General features: G+C 31.9%; 1 protein-coding gene across 1 annotated transcript in view; it reads left to right on the top strand.

The window, feature by feature from the left end:
* CD36 (CD36 molecule (CD36 blood group)) overlaps nt 1-25,141 on the top strand; it is a 52,986-nt gene that overhangs the window by 12,609 nt on the left and 15,236 nt on the right. The window contains 4 exon segments of the mRNA XM_081079182.1: nt 13,154-13,242; nt 13,737-13,944; nt 23,324-23,483; nt 23,486-23,530. Coding sequence (XP_080935308.1) covers nt 13,825-13,944; nt 23,324-23,483; nt 23,486-23,530 — 325 coding nt within the window. The 5' untranslated portion in view covers nt 13,154-13,242; nt 13,737-13,824.

Here is a 25,141-nt window from a genome sequence, read left to right as displayed (position 1 = left end):
TATTAAATGGATCAAAATCACTTTGTCTCATTATCCACGTGATTTCTTTAGGTAAATTTTCTGTTTTTATACATCCATCATATCCTTCAACTTTTTAAATGTTGTTTAAACAGAGTAACACCTGGTATTACTTTAGTATTTTAAAGTCCATCATTTTGATCAAGCCAAGAGCCAATGAGTACGTAAATTGATTTCTCTAACCCTTCTTAAAAGTATTTTATTTATTTCATTTTTAAGACCCCACTTCAGGGAGTATCTCTAATCTAGATTACATTTCTCAACATTAAAATTTATTGTACTCTCAGTTCCGTGCATTTTTTATATTTCTGCCCTGTGAAGTTTCAAATTAATTGATTGCAAAATTTTTTTCTCAACCTTTTTTTTTTTTTTATTTGGCATTCATTAAGTAAATGCTTGTTTTTGTATTGATTTTGTTTCCTACTATTTCACCACACTATGTTGTGAGGCTTAGTTATTCTTTTACCTGAATATTTCTGTTTCCCCCCTCATAATTTTCCATCTACTGTATGAGTACAAATTACCCTGACAACTATGTTGATTATAATATTTCCTTACATTTCTTAGTATCATTTAAATGTTGACTTTTCCCCCCCTCTTCTTAGAAAGTAAAATTGGTGCTGCAAACTTTTCAAGTAAAGATTGGATCAGCCTACATTTTTAGATAGCCAATGAAATTTACATATTGATCTTACCCCGCCCACATAAGAATCATGCCCAGAGGTGCTTCCTCTTTATTCTCCCCTGCACACACATCTCCTACCATAGCTTCTATTAAACACATGGGTAAGTTTATTTTATATTTTTAATGAAGTCTGTTTACTTTCATCCTGTGTTTTGATTCATTAGACCACATGGTTTAAATATAAAATTTAATTACCCTGATATTCTTTATTTTATCTTTAATAATGTCTTTGACATATTCTTTTAAAGGTGACATTAGAAACCTCCATTTTAGACTTTCAACCTTTCACTGGCATTACTTTATACCGTTGTCTTGTGCATTCCATATTCTCTTTTTAAATTATGTTCAGATATATTTATTTTCATTTCTACATGTGAAGCCCCTTTTCATACAAAGTAGGTAGAACATGCCTTTGGTTTAATACATCTGTAAATAAACAATATAGCAATTGAAAAACTAGATCTATGTTCGTATATATACACTCCCACATACATAATCATGGGAGTATATATACATGTGCATAAATATGTCTGCCTATATGTATAAATCTTCATGGTTAGTTATCCCCAAGAATTAAAGTGATAAAACAAATTTTACCGTATAGCATTACACTGGTAATTAATGTTTTGAGATGGTTTACAAGGTCTTTAGAATGTATTTTATTTGTTTTATTTAATCTCAAAATAATTCTGTCATTTGCCACTTACAGAGTATGTTCACTGTTCATTCCTTGTTTGATGTGTTTAGATATGATTTTCCTCTCAATACAATATCCATTTATTTAAAGTTGTTATTTAATTTGGACAAATGTGTTGAAAAGAACGTGTCAAATTAGGTATTGATCAAGAACTTATCTCTTTTTTCTTTCAGAAAAATGTATAGGATTTTCTGTCAGTTTATGTCGGTTTTAATCTTTGTTTTGGCATATTTAGCTGTGTGACCTCAGCTAGTTGTCTAAAGAGCCCAGAAAGGTGGTATGAAAGGTCAATGAGCTAATACACGGGAACTACTTAGTTTGACAACTAGCAGGTCTCAAGCCCTCTTATGTGTTAACTCTGTTATTGTATCATCATCATCATTTATAGGTCTTTGCTCACCTACACTATCTAGAATTGCAATGTGTGTCTTACTAAGCTTCTTCATTTGTGGAATTATAAAAACAGAAATTAATCATTTAAAAATCTTTACTACATAGAACCTGCATACAGCTTTACATTTTTAAATTTAAATCTCCCATCTGATTCAATCTTCAACCTGAGGGTGTAGGTAGATTCCATAGTTACTCTCTTTGACAAGAAAGGAAATCAGGGATGTGATTACTGTGCGTTGTTCAGTTCACAAACCTATTTTTGTTAATAAAGCTGTGATAAGCACTTGCGCCATGTGATCCCTCTCCTAGAATCCTTGTAATACATCTATCATCTGCTTCTCAAATATGTTGCAATATTTATATTACTCAACGTACTTTACTCTTCCTCTTTTACTTCACAAGTGTTAAATTCCATGAATCAGCTTATCTAAAAGCACTGTTACAAAGATTTTTAAGAACCATACAAATGCTAGAAAAAATTTTGTTTAGTTTTATATTCTTGAAGTGGAGAAAGTTTTTCAAGGCATGACACAATACTTAAAAGAAAATTACTATGAAAGTTAATGGCATAAAAATTTAAAAATACAGTAAAATAAAGTTGAAAATAGTTAAAATGTTTTTTTTAATTGTCAAATGTCAGAAAACTGACTATGTCCTTACTAATTAATAAGAAAAGGACAAACCCATAACAAAAAGATGAACAAGGATATTATCACAAATATTTTAAAATATAAATAGCTAATATACTTAAGAAAATAGGTTAAACTTCATTCAATTAAATAGTTATCAATAAAAAGGGTCTTGTTTACAAATTTAAAGTTCTGTGTTAACCAACATCAGTGGTGTATAAAGATAGGCATTCTCACACATTGTGTATGTGTATGAACAGATATTTGGTACAATTCTCTTACTAAAAAAAAGTACACACTTTTTACCCAGAAATTACATTTTTCAGCACCGGTAAACAAAACTATATGTATATAAGTTTTTAGCATGGTTTTTGTAAGATCAAGAATTAGAAACAACAAAAAATGTCCATTAAATAGGAGACTTGTCATTTAAAAGAAAATACATCATTTATTATGAAATATTTTTTTAATAATGGAAAAAGAGTTAACTCTATCTATGATATGGGGGTACCTCCAAGGCACATAATATGTTGCAGAAAGTATGACTCAATATATGTATTATCCCAAATACATACGTGTATGTATATAAGTTTAAAATTCATAAGATTACTGGGGTGGAGAGAACATAGCTACCATTGGTTACTTCTGATGAATAGAATCAGGGGTGAAAAGATACTTCTTATTTTATACCTTTCTATGATTTTCAACATTTTTTTTCCATATTACTTTAATCAATTTCCTAAAATAAAAATGTGTTTAATAAACAATCATCATAGCATTTATTTATTAAACAAATACTATATGTCAGGCTCTGTACAAAGTCCTTCATATCAGTACTCTCAATCTTTACAATAATTCTAAGACGAAGGTATTTTCACTATGACCAGGAGAGATAAATTAGTTCGCAAGAAGTCAGTAAACTTCAGGAAGTGGTGGATGCCAAATTCAAACTTAGATCCATTCACTTTTACATCAAAGGCTCTTCATCCCAATCAAACCATTGTATATTTGTGGTATGAATGAGCAGAGTAATAACCTCGGATTTCTGATCATTCTCACTCCCTTCAAAATACAATTTTTGTTATTATGATCATTGTGTGAGTTCAGTCGTTCCACCAGCTATGAGTCTGGTCTATGTTCTGGGGTTCAGCAGTGAACTAAGCAGGTAAGTATCCTCTTCCTCATGAAGCCAACATTCCAGCAGATGCAGAGATAGGACAAGAAAATAAGTCAAGTGTATGTCTCAGGGTGCTATGTAATCTGCAGAAAACAAAACAGAGAAGAGAGAACAGGGGTAGGGGCCCAATGGGAAGGGAAGCACATTTGACTACCGGGTAATCAGGCCCCAAATTTAGTTTTTATTATCACCTTATTTAGCTTCCTCTGCTTTTTTTTTTTTTTTTTTGTTGGTTGAGAAAATCGGAGTAAGTAGTTGTGTAACTCCTTATTCCCCAGTCATTGTAATAACAGGATTCACTATGTCTGTCTGATTCCAAACCCTATGTGGTTTTGCACAAAAGAAAAGAGTTCCTAAAGAACTTGCCTAGCTGACTTCAGTATGTTGAAAATTTTATCCTTCATTCTACTTAATTTATCTAGTGTTATAGTGGATTTACATAAGCCAAGGACATATTTTCATATAAAACAAATCTTTTCAAAATATTGTGGGTATGCGATCTTTTAAAAATGAAAACCTCAGTATTCTTTACTGTAAAATGGGTGCAGCATTTTTCTGCCTTGTTATTCAAGGTGTATTATTTTGCTCAAAATCTATAAAGTTGCAGCTTTTACTTAGCTATATGCTTTCTGAGTCTTGTGTGCTAAGCCACTCAGGAACTGTTGTCTTTGGGACTGAACACTTAACAGCTGCTTCTGGAAATGTAAATTTGATTCTTTGGATTGCTCATGGAGTGTGTGACATTTACCTCTCCAGAGACAGAGAATTTTGATGGCATTAAGCTACTGATTAAATAGTGATCCAAGTAAGTTCAATATCAATTTAGGCATCTATTTTGCATGTATTTTTTTCTGAAATATATTTTTCTAACACTATTCAGGTTTTTGTTATAATTTATCCTTTGAATATGTTTAAAATATACTCTTTAAAAAAGATCCTATCTGAACTTCTGTGTTGGTGAGCTATTTCTGAATTGCCATATTAAGGTGTGTGTGAAAGTGTGTGTGCGTGAATTATGGTTTAGAAGAAATATATATGAAAGCAAAGCAGTTTAAACACAATAAAACTGATATTCTTAATCAAAATATTTTTAAATTAGCTTTTATACTACCTGTTTACTAAAACAGCAAAGATAAAATGTCACCATTATAAGGAAATCATCTTATTAAGTTACCTGAAATCTCTGTAAGTTATTCTTTTAAAATGAAAAACATAAATTATAATGAGATTGTGCAAGGCCATTTCTTCTTTATCCTAATTACATGGTCTAAAATTTGAAAAAAACACACGAAAAACCAGTATACCTTAAGTATTATTACTTTTTAAATAAACATGTCAGTATAATACCCTGGAAAAAGAAAGCAATGCTTAAAGAAAAAAAGAGTGCTTTGGAGTCCTTTCTCCAGTTGTATTGCACTGCTAGCTAATGATAGGATTCATGACATGCCCAGAAGGAATAGCAGAAACAAGCCAATGATAAGGACTGGTTAAATGTGATGTAATGAACTAAATATATATCTGCCTGTTATTGTTGCATTGCTGTATTTCAAGGTTGACTTGGAGGTATTTATTCAGATGGCCTAATAGGTGACAGTTTAACCTTCTGAAGATTTTTATTTTGTTTGTAAGATTGTGAGAATTTCTTTGTAAGACTGGATTCTTAATATTAAGAGTCTTTCTTTTCCCAAAGTACAAGGACTTCTGGTGGTTAGATTTAAAAATAATGACTTTCTTTTAAAGTAACTTACGTATATACTTTTTAAATATATAATAAGAGGTTATACTAAATAATAATTCTATTTAAATAGTATTTTATAGTTGTATTTTGGCTGAAAAAATTTAAGAGAAACTTAATGTGTGTTTTTTTTTTGTAGGGGGATTTTGCTGTGTTCATGAACTTTTATAAAACTAACAGAAAATGATAAACAGTTAAGAACTTCCAGTTAGAACAATAGGCTATTTCCCTTTTTTAAGTTTGTTTTCACTGTTGTTGATTGACAGTCTCTCCAACTGTTTTCAAAGTTATTAGACTCAACAAACTTCAGATTAAGGCTGTATAGAAAAGTGGGTTTTATTTAAACTTCATGAAATAAGTTGTGCAAGCTAAATCATGACAGGGAATTGAAACTCTGATTAATTTCCCCAGTTTATGATTTCCACACAGAGACCTAGTTCATCATTTTGGGTAATGATTGGGAGGTTAAAGAAAAGTACATTAGAGGCAGCTCAGTAAGTTAGTTCTTTTTGTCTCTCTGGCCTCTGACTTACTTGCCTGGGAAAATGGCCAAAAAACAAAACAAAAATGCTGCTGAGTATCTCAGATATAGGTAATGGGTCCTCAGCAGTAGTGTGATGTGTGTGGGTTTCCTTTTTTTTTTTTTTCCAAATTCCTTTGGCAACAAACCACTCACTGGGATTTGATGTCGTGATCTTTTTTTTTTTTTTTTTAAAGTGTACTTAAACTCACACACTTTATGTAATGAGGATTTCAGTGTAGGGCTTTTCTGCAGAATACCACTTGGTCTTACTAAGAATTGTCTATTCAAATGTTGGAGCATTTGACTAAAAATCCTTCTTAGCCCTTTTGAAGGTAAGTCATATGATTTTTTTTAAATAAAAAAGATTTATATTTCCCAAATGATAGGAGATGACATTACTATGCAAACACTCTTAAGAAGTTATATAATAACAACAAAACAGTAACTGTTTTCTTAAAGTCACTAGGCTTTATTTAAAAATTAGATTTGTGTTATTTTCTAAGTTATCAATATTCCTACATTTTATGCTTACAAATATTAAAACTTTGTCCAATTGACAATGACATTTAACTTCTTGATGTTTAAAATCTTATGATTTCTGTAAACATTTATTTGTTAATATTTAAAATGATTTACAATCCAATTTAATTATTGTAAACCTTTCATTGTATACTTAAGCTGTTTATACATAAGTTCTAATTTCAATTATGAATGAAAATCGATGTAGTGAGATTAACTATTGTGAATGACTTGCCACTCTTATGTCAATGTGCTCTCTAATATTCAATTAACTACTTATTACTTTAGAGAGTCATTAGTTTATTTAATTTTCTATCTGAATTGCACAATTTTGGGTGAACTTGACTGTCTGCATGGTTAAATGCAATGTGTATTTTTGATATGTTCTTATTATTTTTTTAAATGAACAAAGATTTTGTAATTGCTACTGGGAATGGTAAATTATATTAATTCCAAATAATGATTCTAGATTTTATCACTGGTGTAAGTGCAAATTAATATAAAATTTGATAGTAGAATGAAATAAACCAAAATTAATGTTTTGGACTATTTAGGAAGCTTATTACAAGTACCTGTTTCCCCCAAAATAAGACCTAGCCAGACAATCAGCTCTAATGCATCTTTTGGAGCAAAATTTAAGATACATTAGAGCTGATTGTCCGGCTAGGTCTTATTTTTTGGGAAACACAGTATCAGCAAATTATCTTATTGAATGATGATACCAAGTATAAATAAAGGATAAATCATTCTGAAAAAAATTAAGTTTCAATTTAATTACAGGAAATTAATTCATATATAACTATAAATGGCATAAATTCTCTAGAGCAAATCTCAAATAGTTACTGGAATTATCAAGAGATATATTGAAATATTTTAAAAAATGTTTGCATGTACTATTCAGTCCAAGCTCATGTTGTTTTAATAATAATGTCTTGTAACTCTAAAAGAAGCATTGTTTTTAATATTGGTTCACAAAATAACCAAAATGAAATCTTAGAGTTTTATTATACAGAGAGTCCAGCGGTCCATTCAATTTTATTAGAGAAAAAATATAAAGACATTTTTTCATTTATAAGAATCATTATTAAACCAGAACAACAAATCAAATCAAATACATAGTCATCATATAATAGGTTAACCTGGGAAGACTATTGTAATTAGAATTAGAGATGTGCTTAGACAAACTGTACTGAAAATTTTGGAATTTACCTTGGAAGTTGTAGTTGCTACCCTTATTTTTTATGAAAATGTTGGGCATGTTTATTTGACTCAGGATATTTTGTTCCTGAAGGAATTAATTCTGTAATTATTTTCTGATTTAATTGCAACATGTTTTAGTTCACTGGCCCAAGTCATAGCTAAAAGTTTCAGATAGCATTGTTCTGTAGTGACTACCTTTCCATTTGCATGACATTCTAAGTTTCTGTATGTAAAAAGAATAAATCATTTTATCAGATTATATTGTAATCTAAGTGTTTTGCAAATAATCATTCCTATGTATCCAAATAATCATTCCTTGTATAAACTAGATACATTTATTAGGGTTTTTTATAATAATACTTGGTCAATATGAAATAACGTTATGATTCAAAATAGTTCATAATAGTGTTTCAAAATAACAATAACATTTGCTATGAAAGGAATTTTTATACATTATCTAATTTAATTTTGACATTTGCAAACACATTTAACGTCCAATATACCCATTTTAGAGAAAATTGAGTCACAGAGAAACTATAATATTAAGAGCCCAAATTGAACCTAAATTACTCTATTTGAAAGCCCAGAATCTTAACCATTGCAAATCATATGATATCTTATTATTGATAGTAGAATTTGGGGTGAAAAAAGCATTATTGTGTAAGGTTCAAAAATTAAAACTGGCTCTGGATAATCCTATTCAAAATTAAACATATATTACTCTAAGTCATTTCAAACCTATAGTAATCCCTGTAATCAAGTACTCTAAAAAGTATTCTGAAAGATAGTATCATTTAATGTAATATCTGAAATCCAATCTACTTACGTATTGTTTAAAATTTTTAAGGTTACCACTAAAACAACTTTTAAATTGTAATATTTTAAAAGTGTAATTTTGTGAGGTATATTTTTGTGAAGTATATATTTTTTATTTTTATATTATAGATAGCTACAAATTTTTTTCTGTTATATGTATTTACCTCCATATGTCTGATAGGATGAAAATGCACATGTAAGTTAAAAGGACTATAACTTCAATAAGAAAAGATGTTAGAGATCTCCTAATCTACTTATTTAAAAAATGTTCTGCAGAGCGTTTGGGTTCTGTGGGGATGTCTCTGAGTCCAAGTGAAGTGTAACCAGGAGAGAGGGTCACAGTTCCTGCCCACATTTACCAGAATTGATTTCTTTTAACTGATTGAGATTTTAACATATTGGGATTATATGTAAAATTTAATTTGAAAGAATAAATCTAAACAGAAGTGTATAAAGTGTTTTTCTAAGGACCTTCTATTTCCACATGAAGAAACATAACCAGATTTAAATGAGTGTTGTAAGTCAGTCATTTCAAGTCCATTTCAACAGGTTTGAATTCTAATCTGAATCTTACTTGTGTCTAAGCAATCATGGCTTTGTAAACACACCTAGGTGTGGTGTAGGGTAAGAGCGTGAAAAGGGATTTGATTAATTTTGCAAGATAACTTTCATCATTTTATTCAACCTGTTGTTGAATTAATCCCTCCACCTCCCCCAAACTCCAAAAATAAGTTTTGTGGGCAGATAAGTGTATTTACAAGGTGAGGAAGACTTGTATCAAAAGAATGATAGTATGCGTATAGTGGAAAACAGAGTTATGTGGTCTGGTTTTCTATTCTAAGGAAATTGGAAGAAAGGCTTAAGGATAGAATAGGACATTGGAGATACATGTCATATGTCATAAGGTACTGGCATTCATTGGTACAAGTACTGTAATAATATGAAACTTTTTCAAGTTTTGTAGTTCACATCCCAGGAAATTCTACCTCTGGGCCATGCCTTTCCTGGATGGAGTTTCCCAGGGAACACAGCTTTATCCCCACATGGGCATAATTAAAGATTCTCTGGGAATTTTCTGACCTATTTATTGGGGAGGCTTCTTATAGCTCAGTCTCTCAGTCTGTCCTACCAGATTTCCAACATAGTGGAAAGGCATAATAATAATAAATTCTTACTAGAAATACTGTTGATTTGACAGCCAAAAAAGAAGAAAAAAAAACAAAAAACTATTCTTCCTTTTTTCAAAGTAGCCCAAGGGGATAATGTACACTCATGAATTCTGCAAAAGAAATTGGATTTATAACCTATAAACTGAGATGATACAGCTGATTTTCTTATAGACTCAAAAAAGATATATGATTAGTGATATTTTAAAACGTGCATTTTTTATTTTTTTTTCTTCTTTACTGAAGTCTCAATAATTAGTTTCCTTTCCTGTACCTGTGACTATTTTTTGTTTTCTAAAGGTAGGTACTTTAAGCAAGAAGTAAATTATTGCAGATATCAATGTCTTGTCTATTTCTTGTAAAAGAAAAATAACAATAAAGGATACAGTTTAATCCAAACTAGCAAATGAAATAAATTAGCTCTTTTAATATGTTAGAAGATGTGTTATTAAGGAAACCAAGTGTGCAAGACACAAATTTTACATGCTCTAAATAACCTAAATTTCAAAGAAGAATGGGGACAAATCATACTTTTTTTTTTTTTCTGAAGATAAACATGAGTGTAAAGCTGTAGATTAGAACATGCTGTGTAGCTTGAACTTTTATGCACTCAGTTCACTTCTTACATAACGTGTTTGGCCCTCCTTTGCCTCAGGTGAATAAAACTGATTGTCATTTGTATTATGAAAGGGAAGGTTAAAGTATAGTTTTAATAACAATATTTAATTGCTCATGATGACGTCAAGGCACTGAAGGGTCATAAATGAAGGGTATTTCAAATATCTTGCCTATTTTTAGGGGAAAAAAAGTTGGAAACTTACATCAAGTTAACAAAAATGAATCAATCAGAAAATTTGAAAAAGTAGATATAACTTAATCTCTCTCTCTCTCTCAAACCTATTAGTCCATGTCGATGTAATGTTAGATTAATATTTGTAGCCTTGCTTAAACGTCATCCAGATGTGTTAGACTAATAACTGTCTAATTGTATGATTTTACAGAATAAATTATCTGATACTTCTGTTTTCCGATGAACTTGATTCAGCAGTCATGGGAAATATATACTGTTTTACTTCAGTTTTAAATTCAAAGAAGACAGAGCCTACAGTGTACCCAGGCCTGCCCATTACTTGACATGTCTGGACTCAGGGTACTTAGAACTCATAATAATGAGTTTTCAGATTTGGAGAGGTAGGCAGTGGAGAACATGTGCTGCCCTCTGGGTCCTCCAGTGGACATTTCTGGGACTGTTTTCTCCTTGTAGAAAATCTTCCCTGTAGTACATGGGGCTACTGGAATAAAGGATAAAAACTCTAGATAAGTCAGATAGATTCATGACTACAGTATAGCGTAGAATTGAAAAGGAGCAAATATATGCACATATATCTATTTTAACAACAATACAATTGTAGTTTTTAAATCATTTTAGAGTTATCCGTCAGAAAGATTTGCCAATGGCATTGATACTGAATAATTTTTAGTGAAGTTTATGTAGGAAAGTTATAACTTTCCAAAAGAGATAACTTAATCTTTGAGTTGTATTTTTTAAAATAGATTCATGATGTTATATAAACAAGGCTGGAATTTGGCACTGTAGATTTCCTGCCCCAATTGTTAAATGGGTTTGCAAAGCCATAGGTTTCTACAAAGTTTCTCCTAGAGCTTCCTAAAGGTGGGAAGGAGAGGGTCAGGTGGGAGTGGGGAGACCAAGTTAGAAATCAGCGTCTCTGGGTTCCCACCACTCCTGGTATAGTTACTGTCTATTGGTCTTCCGTGTAAGAATTTGAGTGAAGCACTAGTTCAGCTGCTTAAATTAAAAACTGCTGATCTCATGTTAGCTTATTTTACATATGAGGAAATTGAGGTATAGAGAGATTGGAAGGTCTGCCCCAGTCACCTGGCAAGAAAGTGGCAAATCAGTGTTAGGTTTAATCTCTAGCCCACTAATCTCAGTTACACCAAAGTGGATCCCTGTATTTTGATTGCTACCTTAGGTCATACTTGCAAATGAGAGTTGAGGGATGGTCTATGAAATGGTATTTAGTAAAATATTACTTAATAAGCTACACTGAATATGATTATTTGTTCATAGTATACAGAACAGCAGGGTGATATTCTGTACTTGGCAATTATTATGGTTGATTAAAAGATTATATTTCAAGAAAAGTTTAAGGTGCTTGTACAATTATACTTTCAAAGGAAATTCTTCTTGATAATATCCAGTTCTTATTATCATCTTTAAATAACTTGTTTCATTGCATTATGACAACCCTGGCCAAAGCCATAGGAAGTAGCATGTTATATGATTTTTAGAAGGCAGGGAAAGCTTTTCACATTCCATCCTCAAGCAATTAATAAAAAGCCAACCCCACTTGCTCGGTGAGACACAAGATTCCACAGGAAAAATAAACAACCTGTTTAGGCTTATGTGTTTTCCTCTTACATTTGAAAAAAATATGCAACACTCATGTCTATTTAAGTTTCTTCGCTACAAGGACCTCAGTGTGAATAGGTTTGTTGTACCCTGATTTACAGTGTAAGTTTCCTAGGTATAAGGTATAGGTAGAGGAAATTCACAAAGCATAAGAAAGAATAAAAATAAATAAAATCGCCATGTGAAAAATTTGCAACACTTATCTTTCTGCATTTTGACAGAAAGTGTAACTTTTTCTTATAATTTTAGCATTATTTTCTTAGCTATGCAAGTGATATTGTTGAAAAAAATAAATGTTTCCTGAAGTGCAAATAAATACTAATAAAATCATAAGAGTGGTTCTTCTGTGGCAACAAAGCTGTGGAGGGAAAAATCTAAGACCACAACAAAATATAATTTTTACTATTACACGTACAATGTTGACAAAAATATTTTGTGTGTGACTTTTTATTGTGTAGCTACCATTTGTTGGCATTTATGTTTTCCTTGGCCATGGGTATTTTGAAGTAGAGAATATTTGTTTATAAGCTACAAAGCACATTCTGACTGTTCATGGATGTCAGGTCAACCTCATTACATAAATGCTGTTACAACCAAAATAGTTCAAATGAATGCAGTTTCTAATATTTGTCAGAAGTAATACATTCTTATTAACTTCGTTACAAGAGAATCTACTCCACAAACCGTTGTCTTCCGATCTTTATGAAATAACTGCATTATAAAAAAATTTCCAATAAAGATTGACTATGTGAAATACATACTGGCACAAACTAGTTCATTTTGACATGCATCAATTGTACATGACAACATGAATAATATTGCAAATGAATATGTAAAAAATATATATTTGAGACTAGTAACAAAGTAATGCCTATCATTAAAACTAGGCATTTCTACATTCTATATTTTCTTCATATTCTTTCACCTTTAGTCATCAAAAAGTCAATTGTTAACAATAAAATTGAAAGTAAAGTACATTTCCTTAAAATATGTTAGCATTTTCAACACTGTTTATAGAAAACAATTCAGGCAAGAGCTCAGTGTTCATAAAAATGGGATTATCTTTTAACAGTATAATTTTCATGATATTAGAAAGTATTCTAGTATTAATTTTCTCAGAATGTACTTTCCCAATTTACCCATGCTTTTTTGTTTTCACAGATCACTGACAAATGATTAGAACTGATTCTTTCTGAAACATCAGATCTCTTCCTATGAAATCCAAATTTTGCTGTTTATTCGTGAATAAGGTATAGTAAAGAGAACATCTGTTACCATACTTGCTTAGCACTCAGATGGAGAAGATGTCAGTTTACCCACAGACAGTTTGCAGAACTCCAGGCAGGGTGTTGATGGCTGTGTTTGGGTGGAAAAGCCAGATAGAGGGTGAGAATGCAACTATGTCCCAGGCTGAGGGAAGGTAGATTAGCATGAGAGTACAGTAAGCATGTTCTCCTTAGATAAGATTCCAATGTGTTAATCATCCACAAGAAAACAATTTAGGAGAATTTTTTAAAAATATTCTATATGACAATATATATTTCTTTATATCTATCATGGGTAGGTTGTGAAAAACAGAAAGGGGAGGACATACACTAGAAAGTCAGTTTCTTAAACAAAAAGAAAAGCATTTGTTTATTGATAATTCACAAAATGATCTGTTTCATTTGCATGTTTTCTTTGAACTTTGATCTGTTTGTATTGATATTTAAGCCTCTCTTTTATGATCTCTTTCTAATGATAGGACTAGACTTCTTGGAAACCACCTTAATTAGAACTGGGAGTCTGAAAGAAGCAGGTGGTGAACCTTAATTTTCCCCTAAACAAGAAAAATGGGTTGTAATAGAAACTATGGGCTCATCGCTGGTGCTGTGATTGGGGCAGTCCTGGCTGTGTTTGGAGGTATTCTGATGCCAGTTGGAGACATGATAATTGAGAAAACCATTAAAAAGGTACAAGTAACCTAAAAACCTTATCTTGTAATTCTGATTTGTTCTGTCTTCTGTCCCTTATTTCCTTTGTGTATCTGTTTTATATTTCATGGTAACTGGCAACTTTGTGACTTCAATACAAAAGTGATTATGTTCATGCTAGAGCAAGTTAAAAGTATAATGTATATTTGACATGAATGCATTGCTATCTTAAGTATAAATATCCAAATTCTGATGTAAGCTATTTATAGTTATGCAGTTCAGCTGAAATAATCGTGTGTGTCTAAAGAGTATGTTGATATGCTTTTGAATGAAAAATAAGTAAGTGTATTTTGTGAGGGTACATGCATAAAAGTAGTTGTACTTTGGTTAATACAGAAAAAGGTAAATATACATGTAATATATGTCATATGTTATATATATATATATGTATAGTTAGTGAAACATGATTACGTTTAATAATGAAGTAGAAATTTTTTGTAAAAGTTGTAAACTATTTTTTATTTGGTAAACTGCTGCTTTTTATAATATGTACATGTGTTGTATAACATATAATTGTCATAAATATTTCCTATTTTTAAAGCTTTAGATGTGACTCTTAGAAAACTCAGAAATGTTATGTAGGACATATACCGGCATATATGCAACAAGTCAACTGTAGTTTTAACTACAATTAGAGTGATTCAATTAGACAGGTGTGCACAACAGACTAGAATTCATCTCCCATCTTAGTTCCCCTAATCAGCTTCCCACTCGCCAACTTTAATTGATAAAGAGAGAGGGAAGACCAGAAGAAGAACAAATAGATCTGATGAAGTCCTAAACCAAAGATGGCAAATTCAAATGGCTTCAGGAGTTTGGAGACAGGGTTTAAAAAACAAAAGCAAAAACAAACAAACAAACAAATGATAAACCAAGCAAACAAACTGTGAAGCTGTGAAGAACAAGATAAAATGAAGAACAGGGACTATTGTTAACTTGAGAGTGTGTGCCCCACCTAAAGGCATGTGTGTTTCTCTTTTTTTTCTTAAAAAACATAATGCTGGCCAAATAAAACATATCTGAGTACTGGCCTCAGTTCTCAGATGGGTTAGATATCAATGGCCTGGACAGAGGGTCAGTAAGTATAGTGCACAATGGAGAACAACAAGAATTAAATCGTAACATGGGCTACACCTACAATTCTTACTGAAATTTCTGTCACTGCCAAGACCTTTGTCTCTCTCATCCATTTATCTATGTTTGACATCTTGCTCTTACAAGGAATATAAATAAATACCATTTTATTTCACTGAAATATCGACTTAGTTGACAAATTAACATGAACAATTAATTTTATATCTAGTTACTCATGACAAGAAATTGTTATTTTCTGATATTTCTTTCTTTAACTAAAAATGATAAAGGTTTTAAACTTAAAATAAATCATCTCACTGTCCTATTAATGATAGTACCATAGTACATTTTTAAGATAATAGTGCCTATACTTGCATGCTATATTTGCTCAATAATAAAGTATTTCTATCTGTTCTATTGCTAAGAGATTGTAAATCTTCAGCCCCATGAATTTAACTGCAAAAAAAATATTATAAATTGAATGCCATCCTCTTCTGTGAATTCCCAGTTTTCTTGTTATTATTGATATACTTTCGTAGAGACAGACAGATGATGGTGAGATGGGGCTTATCTAAGAATGTGAGACGCAACTGCCATTGCTTAACATGCTGTAAACTGTGCTTGCCTTCCGGATCCTCTGTGTAGAAAGAACAGAATCAGAGTCTGTGCTAACACACAGACTATAACTCATCTTTTGGAAAAATCTTCAGAATAGAAAAGTCACAATAATCTCCCACTGCACAGCATTTTCGATTTTTTTTTTTTACTGATATATAATTGATTCTCAGTAGGAGAATGTTGATCATCTGTTTTTTTCCTCTCTATTTAACAATATTTGTAATAAAGACTCTCTGTTAGGTGCTATGCAAAGTACTAGCATCTTTTTAAATTGTTTAATATTTATCTCTATGTTCATGATAGCTAATCCTGAGAAAATTAGAGTTTTGAGAATCAAAATTTTGCTTTTGTATAAAGAGTAAGAAAATAAAATACATTTTAATCTCAACAAATTTAACATTTAACTGGGGAAAAAGCATATTGTTAAAAAAAATTGAGACCTGTGAGACTCAGAATTGAATTCTAAAGTGTATGATTTGGAAAAATAAATGCTATTTACGAAGAGATATCTCAGAGTATTCAGTAACTGCAGGAAGAAGGTGAGATTTGAGTTGGATTTTCAAGATGTATAGAATTTTAAAAGTCCAAAGAAGGCAGCAATAAAGGTGTGAGAGGACTGATTAATACTATGGAAAAGTTGTGAAAGTGCAACTAAATGTTACGAAGAGAAAAGAAAGAATATAGAAGATGTGCCAAAAGTGTAGGATTAACAACAAAAGGTGAACAACACGGGGTAAGATTTAGGGAGATTCCAAAATCAGGCAAAAGACTAATTAAAGATGTGATAGGCAATAATAGTTGGTGTGTGTTTTCTGGTAAGTGTGTAAGATATCACAAAACCTGCAGTTAGAGATTTACATCAAATGGCATTTATTTCCTGCTACCAAGAGTTTCATATATACTAATTTATTTAATCTTCACAAATATCTATGAGATGGTGCTATTATTTTACAGTCATAAGACCTAAAATCATCTTGCCAACTCACTTTGCCAAAAGGAGGAGGGGCCTTTTGCCAAACTTAGGCAATCTGAAGGCAGAAACTAGATAATACACAGTCTGGTGCTCTGTCGACAACAGAAAGTGTTGGAAAGTAAAAAGACTCAAAACAGGAAGAACTATGTAGGAAATGACCACTTTTGAAGATAATTTATGACTCTTTTAAAAAGACCTTTTTACATAGTATAAAAGGCACGCTTGTCTAGTGTCGTGGAGTGCATAGAAAGAACTGATGGTAATGGGGTGCCATGGCAGTTTGTATAGGGACTAGATTACGAGACAGAGGAGCATGAACTGCAAGGCGTCCAGTTGAGTTATTGATAAAAATGTGCACATTAGGAAAACAAAACACAGAGGCTTTATAAATGGTTTGATATAAACATCAGTGTGTATTTCAAAGGTCAGAGTTCAGACAGATTTTATTGTTGCCATAGAGATGACTGATAAAACTTAACAGTGGATACGCTTTCAGAGAGTTTGAATGTAGAGACAAAGGAACAGAAATTACTGTAGGACTTGTGCATAAATCACTTTAGGTAGGAAGACAAAACAGAAAAGGGAAAGAAAGGATTTCATATGAAGAAATAACAACGAAAGAGTGTAATTTTTTTCAATAGGAGGCCAACACTCAAGGAAAGAGGATAAAATGTTCTCAGGGAGATGAAAATTCAGGAAATAATGGTTATAATATGGTTGCTAATGGTTTTGAAAGTATAATTTCAGTAGGGTAGGGTAATAAACAGGGAGATGAAACAAAGAAATAGAGATTTCCGTTATTGTTTTTCAAATGAGGGATTTCTGTGCAATCCTTTAATAGACAAAAGGGAATAGTATGGATCGAGGCTCTGGAAGAAGGAAGTGCTACAAGATTGAAAAGTAAAGAAAGAATGAGTTTCGAAAAGTGAAGAAAGAATGAGTTTCAAAAACGTATTAAATGATAACTTACATGGTACTTCAGCTACATACCAACAGACTAAGACATCATCAGAATCCTTTCAATGGTTACGGTCTGTGGCACATGTACAGCTGAGCCTGAATTTACTCTCCGATTTCTATATAACCATGTTGACCTTGAATTTTACTCATATAAAATGCCGGGACTTTTTCTTTGTTTAAATAAGACTTTCTTTTTTCTTTAGTTTACAAAGCTCGTTTTAAAATGAGATTGGCATGTGTATCTGTTGGGCATATAGTAGGAGTCATATGTCTGAATTATGTAAACTAAGAGAGCAAAGTGTCTTACCCATCCTCGGGAGCACTTCAGCTAATGCTGTTATTTTACACGTATGTACAAGTTTTTATACTGGTCAGGTTTTGTTTACCATTGAAACTCATGGAAGATTACTTTCTTCATTTAACTGACTAATAACAAATTAGAAAAGTTACCACCTATACACAAGCACCATTAAAAAAATTAAAGTGCTATATTGAAAAAGATCAGAAATCATCTCATATTATGATCTCATTTATAAATATAGAGTCAGAACTCTATGGCAGCATCCAGTTCTAAAAGATGGCTCTCTGAAACTACCATTTGAAATGGTCTAAAGTAGCCAGAAATTTTACTTCATATATATATATATATATATATATATATATACATATATATATATATATATATATATATATGTATGTATATAGCGGGGGTGCCAAAAAAATGTATACAAGTGGCTACTTTAGTCAACGTTGCTCAAGCAGTAGTTTGCCGTAATCAGAAGTGTCTGGACGCTGACGGTAACCACTTTGAGCACCTCTTGTAATTGCAGAAGTCAAACGTGACTTGTATTCATCTTTTGTTATCGATATAGAGTATTACAATTTTAATACAGTTTAATACAGTTTTAATACAGTTTTCCTTTCTTAAAATGTGTATATTTTTGGGCATCATATATATATGTATATGCATATACATATATGTATATATATATATGACGTTTCCATGGGATGTTTTCTAGGAACTTCATGCTTTATATGGATTTTAGTTGAAAACCTTTTTTTACCAGTATTTTAATTTTAGACTATGGTTCCTGCTAGATTTGTATGGAGTCAGCAGGCTTACATAATTTTGCTGGATAGACTAAAAGTCAATAGCATAATCTGCCCCAAATGTGGAAACCACCAAAGCACTTTGGAAAAAGGTCAAAGTTCTGCCACCATTTACAAATGATAATTTATCACTCAACTCTTTGTTAATATCACTTGATAAATGTTTACTGTACATTATATAACATAAGTAATTTTAAATAAATTTTAATTTTCCTATATTAACAGAACACGAAGAAAGGAATTAAACATTCCTTTTCTTTTTTACCTCTTTTTTACCTAAAAGACTAATGTTCAATTATATAATCATTCAATTATACCATCCTTTTCTTCCCCAATTCTTGAAAAGCATTATCCTTTAGTGGTTTGTAAGACATTTTTTCAGATAAAGTAAATTGAAATAATTGTTTATGTTTATTAAAATGACTGGAATTTGAATCAATAGCCCATATTTTAATGATGTAAATTAATTTATATTAATTTCATAACATATGCTTATAGTATTTGTAGATGTGATAAAATAGTTTGTACATTTAGTTGTATCTACAAAGCTCAAAAAGAAATGCCTGAAGTATTAGTTGTTAAAGAAGGTAGAATTCTTTAAAATTTAATGACAATATATGAGAACATGAAACAATCCAAAACACACTTTAAAGTAGCAGTAAAAAACATGGATTAAACACTAGAAATATTTGCACTTTAATTTCAGTAATAAAATCACTTACAAACGTTTCAGGAAATAGAAGGTAAGCATATATAATTTTCTTCCTCCAGCCCAATTTAACACCAATTTACCTTTCATGCTAAATATAAATTCTCCCATTTTAGGTTCTCACATAAATTCTTGGAGACTAATTTCCTGGGTTTCAGAAACATTATTAAATCCACTCTGTTTCACCAAAGTTTATTCTGGGTTTTAATTAATGACTTGATAATCTAGGATTAGAGCCATTTTTTGACTCTTAGCACCACTGTCACTAATATTCTAATTTAATTCTCTTTCTCCCAGTACACACACACACACACACACACACACACACACACACACACACATCATGGATACAAAAATTAGAAATATATTTATGAACATGCGGAAATTGCTTGTAACTGGTCCTAAGCAGAACAAATTGTGGTACTGAGTGAGGAGAATGGAGATTATTTTCAGATGTTTATGCTTTTTAAGGAAGTTTTGATTTCACTGGAGTGAGAATAAATATAAAAATGATTAAGTAGCAGAAAAGTGTCACATGATATTACATAAGTTATAGCCACATGACTGGTTTAAATAGTAAATAAGATAAATTAAGCAGTTAAAGCAGTCTGGAAGTAAATGGTATTAGAGTTCTCCTTCCAGAGAGTGGACAGAATTTGTATAGTAATAATAGCTAACATGTTTTGTGAATGCTTGTTATGTTCTAACACTGTTCTAATTGGTCATATTTATTAATCTTTATAACAAACTATAAGGATAAATGATTTAACTATATTCAACTATTTTGACTTTCAGAAATACTAATTTCATATGATTCAATCTAATGTTATTATCTTCCCCATTTTACAGATGAGGAAACTGAGGTACAAAGAAATTAAATACCCTGCCCCAGTTTAAATGGTTACTATATGACCAAACAGGAGATCAAACTCATATCATCTTAGATTCATTGTTAAACACTTCACACTATGCTTTGAGGGAAGAAAACACTATACTTGGTCAGGATGAGGATAGAGAAGGGAATTTAACTCATAGATTAAAAGTAATCTGCTATATATGATTCTGTCTCTTCATATTTCATAATGTCCTTGAGAAATGGGACAATGGATTTTCTACATTTCTACCCTATGTACTCCACACATAGGGGGATATCATGGGCATTTTAGGAGTTAAAGTCATGTAGATAAGTCATGTTTTCCTGCACTAACAGAAGTTTTAAGGTCAATGACTTTCAAACCCAGCTGGAGACCGTGCTATGTGACTGTCCTCAGGTTAAAATCCAGCCATTACTGGGACTGGATCATCTGTATACTTAAAGTCAGGGACAGAGACTAAGCACACATCAGCCAAGTGAGAGAACCTTAAATTATATTACTTTTTCTGTGCACATAATTATCCGCTTTGTACTTCCAGTTTAGTGAAAGATTTGCAAAACAGGCTAGATAGCCCAAATCCAATTTAAACTCAAGGCTTTTTCTAATTCATGAAGGACATAAAATCTTTTGCTCCTTCTAAGAGAGACTTGTGACATATTTAGTTTTGACTCAAGGGGTGATTATACAATTTTCTAATACATATAGTAAAGTTAGGATCAGAAGAAATGCATTGCTATTTTGACTGCTTCAATATTTCTCTCTTTCTCTGAACAAATAATGATGATATGAAAACTGTACAAAATTATAGTGAAAATATCTGATTTCTACATTATCTGCTACGAAATTGTCATATATCATTGAATCAGACATCTGTTTTCACTAGGATCCATTTCTATCTCTGAAAAAATAGTTGGGGTTAGATGACTAGCTCTAACAGTTAATAATTCAGTGTATTCATTTCAAATCTTTGTGTTTCAGTGTTCCCATTTTTAAAAACATCTCAATACCAACAAATAAGGCAAAGTGATCCATGGCCTTTAGAAGAAAGGCACATTACAATGTCATTTGATATTAAATATAAATGCATTAGAGTTAGGGAGGTTTTCTGTACTGCCAAGTACAATCAATCACAGTCCCTTTTCAGTTCTTTTATTAATTTTTCTTCATTAAGAACTCAAATGAAATATGTGCCCTGAGAAGTACATGATAAATAACTATATTGCATTAGTCCTTAAGATTCTTAGAGGGCAAGAATAAAAATGTGTTTGTATATAATAAGTCTGTGTGTGTTTTCCCCTCATAATGTCTCTTGAAATGGGTAAATTAATATAGCGTTCAGCTTCCATATAGATTTCAGCTTCAACAGCCTCATTAAACATCACTACATTTAGAAGGATAGCTACAGTACTTTATCTATATAAAATTTTGTCTTGATATTAGGCTTATTAGTATGGAAATCAAACTTTTGGGGAACAAATAAAAAGTTCTTCAAGGACAATTGGTTGTAAAAGTAACAGGGTCTACCATCACATTAGCAGTCCCTATGTACCCAGTAAATGGATTGCAATAACACAGGATTTTGTAACAGCATTTTAGATTGGTGTTGTTTTTCTCTAAGGAATTCCCCTATTCTCTGCTTTAAGCAATAAGTAAAGTTTCCTGAAGATATGAAATGCATTTTGACTTTTACCAACTAAGTGCAGAGGTGACAGAAAAAAAAGACATTAATAGTGTGGCGTAAAAGAGGACTAGTCTAAGGGTCAAAGACTAGGATTCTCGCAGTGATTCTACCATGATTTGCCTTGGTTGCCCTTGGGACAGCCACCTGGTTTCTCAGAGCCTCAGTGTGCTCTACTAGAAAATGTGATAATGTTTATTGTCCTTTTCTGAGCAATGGTTCCATGAATTGATACTTCCAGGTGAAAGAAACAACTAGGTCAGATTGTTCCTGTATTCATTAGGCTCATTTTCTATGAAATGAATTTCTTCCTCTTCCTCTAGCACACTAAGGTAAGTCAGAGTTTCCATCCTGGCTGGGCATTCTTCCCAAGGTATTTAATTGGAAATACTGCTTGCTACAAAACCACTTTTTGTTGGCACTAGTTATTATAGCTTCATAGACTCTGGCTCAGAGAGTGAAAGCCATGGAAGGAAAGTGGGAGAGCATCCTTTATTTTACAGATAATAAAATTGACCCTGAGAGGTCTGCTGACTTTCCGCCCAGACCGACAGCAACTAAAGAGGGGAAGAGATTTCTTCCTAATAAAGAGCTTTCTGATTATGTTATTGATGTTTTTTCCTACTTATTTCCACTACGAGGGGACATCAATAATTTTTAATGCATTTCACAAAAGAATACTAGGAAAAGTTCCTTATTTCATCCTTTTATTTAAAACACAGTAACCCGATAATGAATCAGACTGCTGTAGTTTTTGGAAACATATACGATTGGGTTGCTGCAAATATATTGAGAGTTAGGGAAGCCATATTGAGCAGGATTTAGAAGGGGAGAGTCAAATTTGTGTGTTTTTATCCATTTGTTTTCTTAATTTAATAAATGTTAAGTGAACATTCCCTGAAGTGTCCAACTTTTGAAGAAAAGGAAGTAACTTCCAATACCACTAAATTTTTCCTCTCAGTTTTTCTGTTTTGCCTCATCAATTCAACTCACTGAGGACAGAAGAAAGGTTAATGTTCTACCTGAGAAGAACTTTCTGGAACAGCTTTAATAAATGTGCTTAATTGTTGCAATATTTTCATAGGGCCACTCTGAAGGCTTGCCAGTGGTTGGCCTTAAGATCAACAGACATGTGTGCAAGTATTACACACTGATTCTTTTTGTAAAAGGTTAACTAAAGAGGTTGCTATAATAATCTGTTGAAACATTTCTGTTGCAAGTGTGTGGCAAGGTCGCAAACATTCTCATGTTCAAGGTACTTGCTCATGCACTTTTCATTGGCTAAGTAAAGTTTATGAACTCCCAGAAGTGCCTGTATTTACTACAAAGAAATAACTCAGACTTGTTTTCTTTTTTTACAGGAAGTTGCCCTTGAAGAAGGTACAACTGCTTATAAAAACTGGGTTACAACAGGCACAGAAGTTTACAGACAGTTTTGGATCTTTGATGTGCAAAATCCAGATGAAGTGGCAGTTAATAGCAGCAATGTTAAGGTTAAGCAAAGAGGTCCTTACACCTACAGGTGAGTGAGTCTCCTCAAATAAGTGGCACTCTTTCCTTGACCATATGTATTTCTGAAAAGGTTTCCATTTGACAAATGCCATTGTACTGAAATGTACTTATATTATCGTGCCAATAATAAATAGTAAACTATTTTGTTCCTGCCTATATAGAATCCTAACGTAAGAATTTAACGCTTATAAAAAATACAGATTTTATTACAAATTGACAAGCATCAAATAACTGTCCAACACTTAAGAAGTTACAGGTATTTTACACTTGTGGAATATATTCTGAACAATGAAATAGGCATGCTGAATAGAAAATAACCTATCAGAATTTTAAAAACTAGAGAATTCTAAAATTCTAAGATTGAATGTATATGTTACATCAGTAGTTCTCATAGTATGGTCCCTGGTCTAACAGTATCAGGCATCAGCTTCACCTGGGAACTAAATGCAAATTCTCAGACCCCACCCGACCAAATGAACCAGAGACCCTTGGGTTAGAGCCCAGCCAATAAGTTTTACAAATGCTCTGGATAATTCCAGTATACACTCAAATTTGAGAAACACAGCATTAAACAGATTTTACACAACTACAATACCTGCTAAGGATTTCTAGTCAAACTAATTCCCACGTCAGATAGGTATTTTTCTATTATTCAGGAGTTTCATTATTATATATTTTCCAGTACTGACACTCAATATACTATATCTTTATCCTACATTCCTTAATAGTTTAACACACTTTTGAATAGAATCGTAGGCTATTAGATCTAGAGGGAAATGATTAGCCAGAACTTTGTGTAATTAAAAAAACAGAAAACAATAAAAATTGACATCAGGGGATGTGACGTAATTTGTTCATATTCCTACAGACCTAGGAACTGGTAACTCCTAGATTTTTGTATAATTTTTTTTCTATTTAAGTTATAGACTATGTCTTTTTTCCAACTATCAAAGTAAAAAAAAAAAGTGGAGATTGAGGTGCTAAAACACTAAGCCTAACCAAGGATTAGGCATATATTTATGATATCCATATAGGAACATAATAAAGTTCTGCTGTATCATTTGTTATACAAATGTGTGATTTTCCCTTCAGGATAATTACAACTAGTTATACACCATGATCAATTCTTACCACAAAAAATATTTTTAATGATGTCTTATAATTCATAGTTTTAGTATCTTGTTTTAGGTAGCCTATATATATATCTTTCTTTCCACACGTTCATGTGTTTCTAGATTGATAACTCACACTCAAAATAGAATGGAATATGGTAGTTGTGAGGACAGTACCTGTTGCCATAGCAAGATATTTAAGCTGCAGAGGGCCTGGTGCCTGTTGTATCCTAGCAATTATCCCCAAGTCTCCAGTCTCTATACACATGTCTGTGACTATTCACAACTCTGTCGAAGAAGCTGGGTTTTCATTTTTACCCAAAATATTACCTTGGAAAACATTTATATTTTTTCATGGTCTTGTTTTATGTTATTTTCAAAAGCCTATATGGATATTTTCCCAAAAAAATGTAGCTATGATGTATACCTCTGAAAATCTGGAATTCACATGGGATCTAATGAGTAGCTAGGCCTAATTGTTGAAAAATCACAACCTGACAGAACTGAATATACTCATATGTGAGGAAAGAGAACAGTTGTTAGAATTTGAAAACT

This window comes from Rhinolophus hipposideros (assembly GCF_964194185.1).
Source record: "Rhinolophus hipposideros genome assembly, chromosome: 18".
NCBI classification, from domain to species: domain Eukaryota; kingdom Metazoa; phylum Chordata; class Mammalia; order Chiroptera; family Rhinolophidae; genus Rhinolophus; species Rhinolophus hipposideros.
This window is presented reverse-complemented; position numbering and strand designations above follow the sequence as displayed.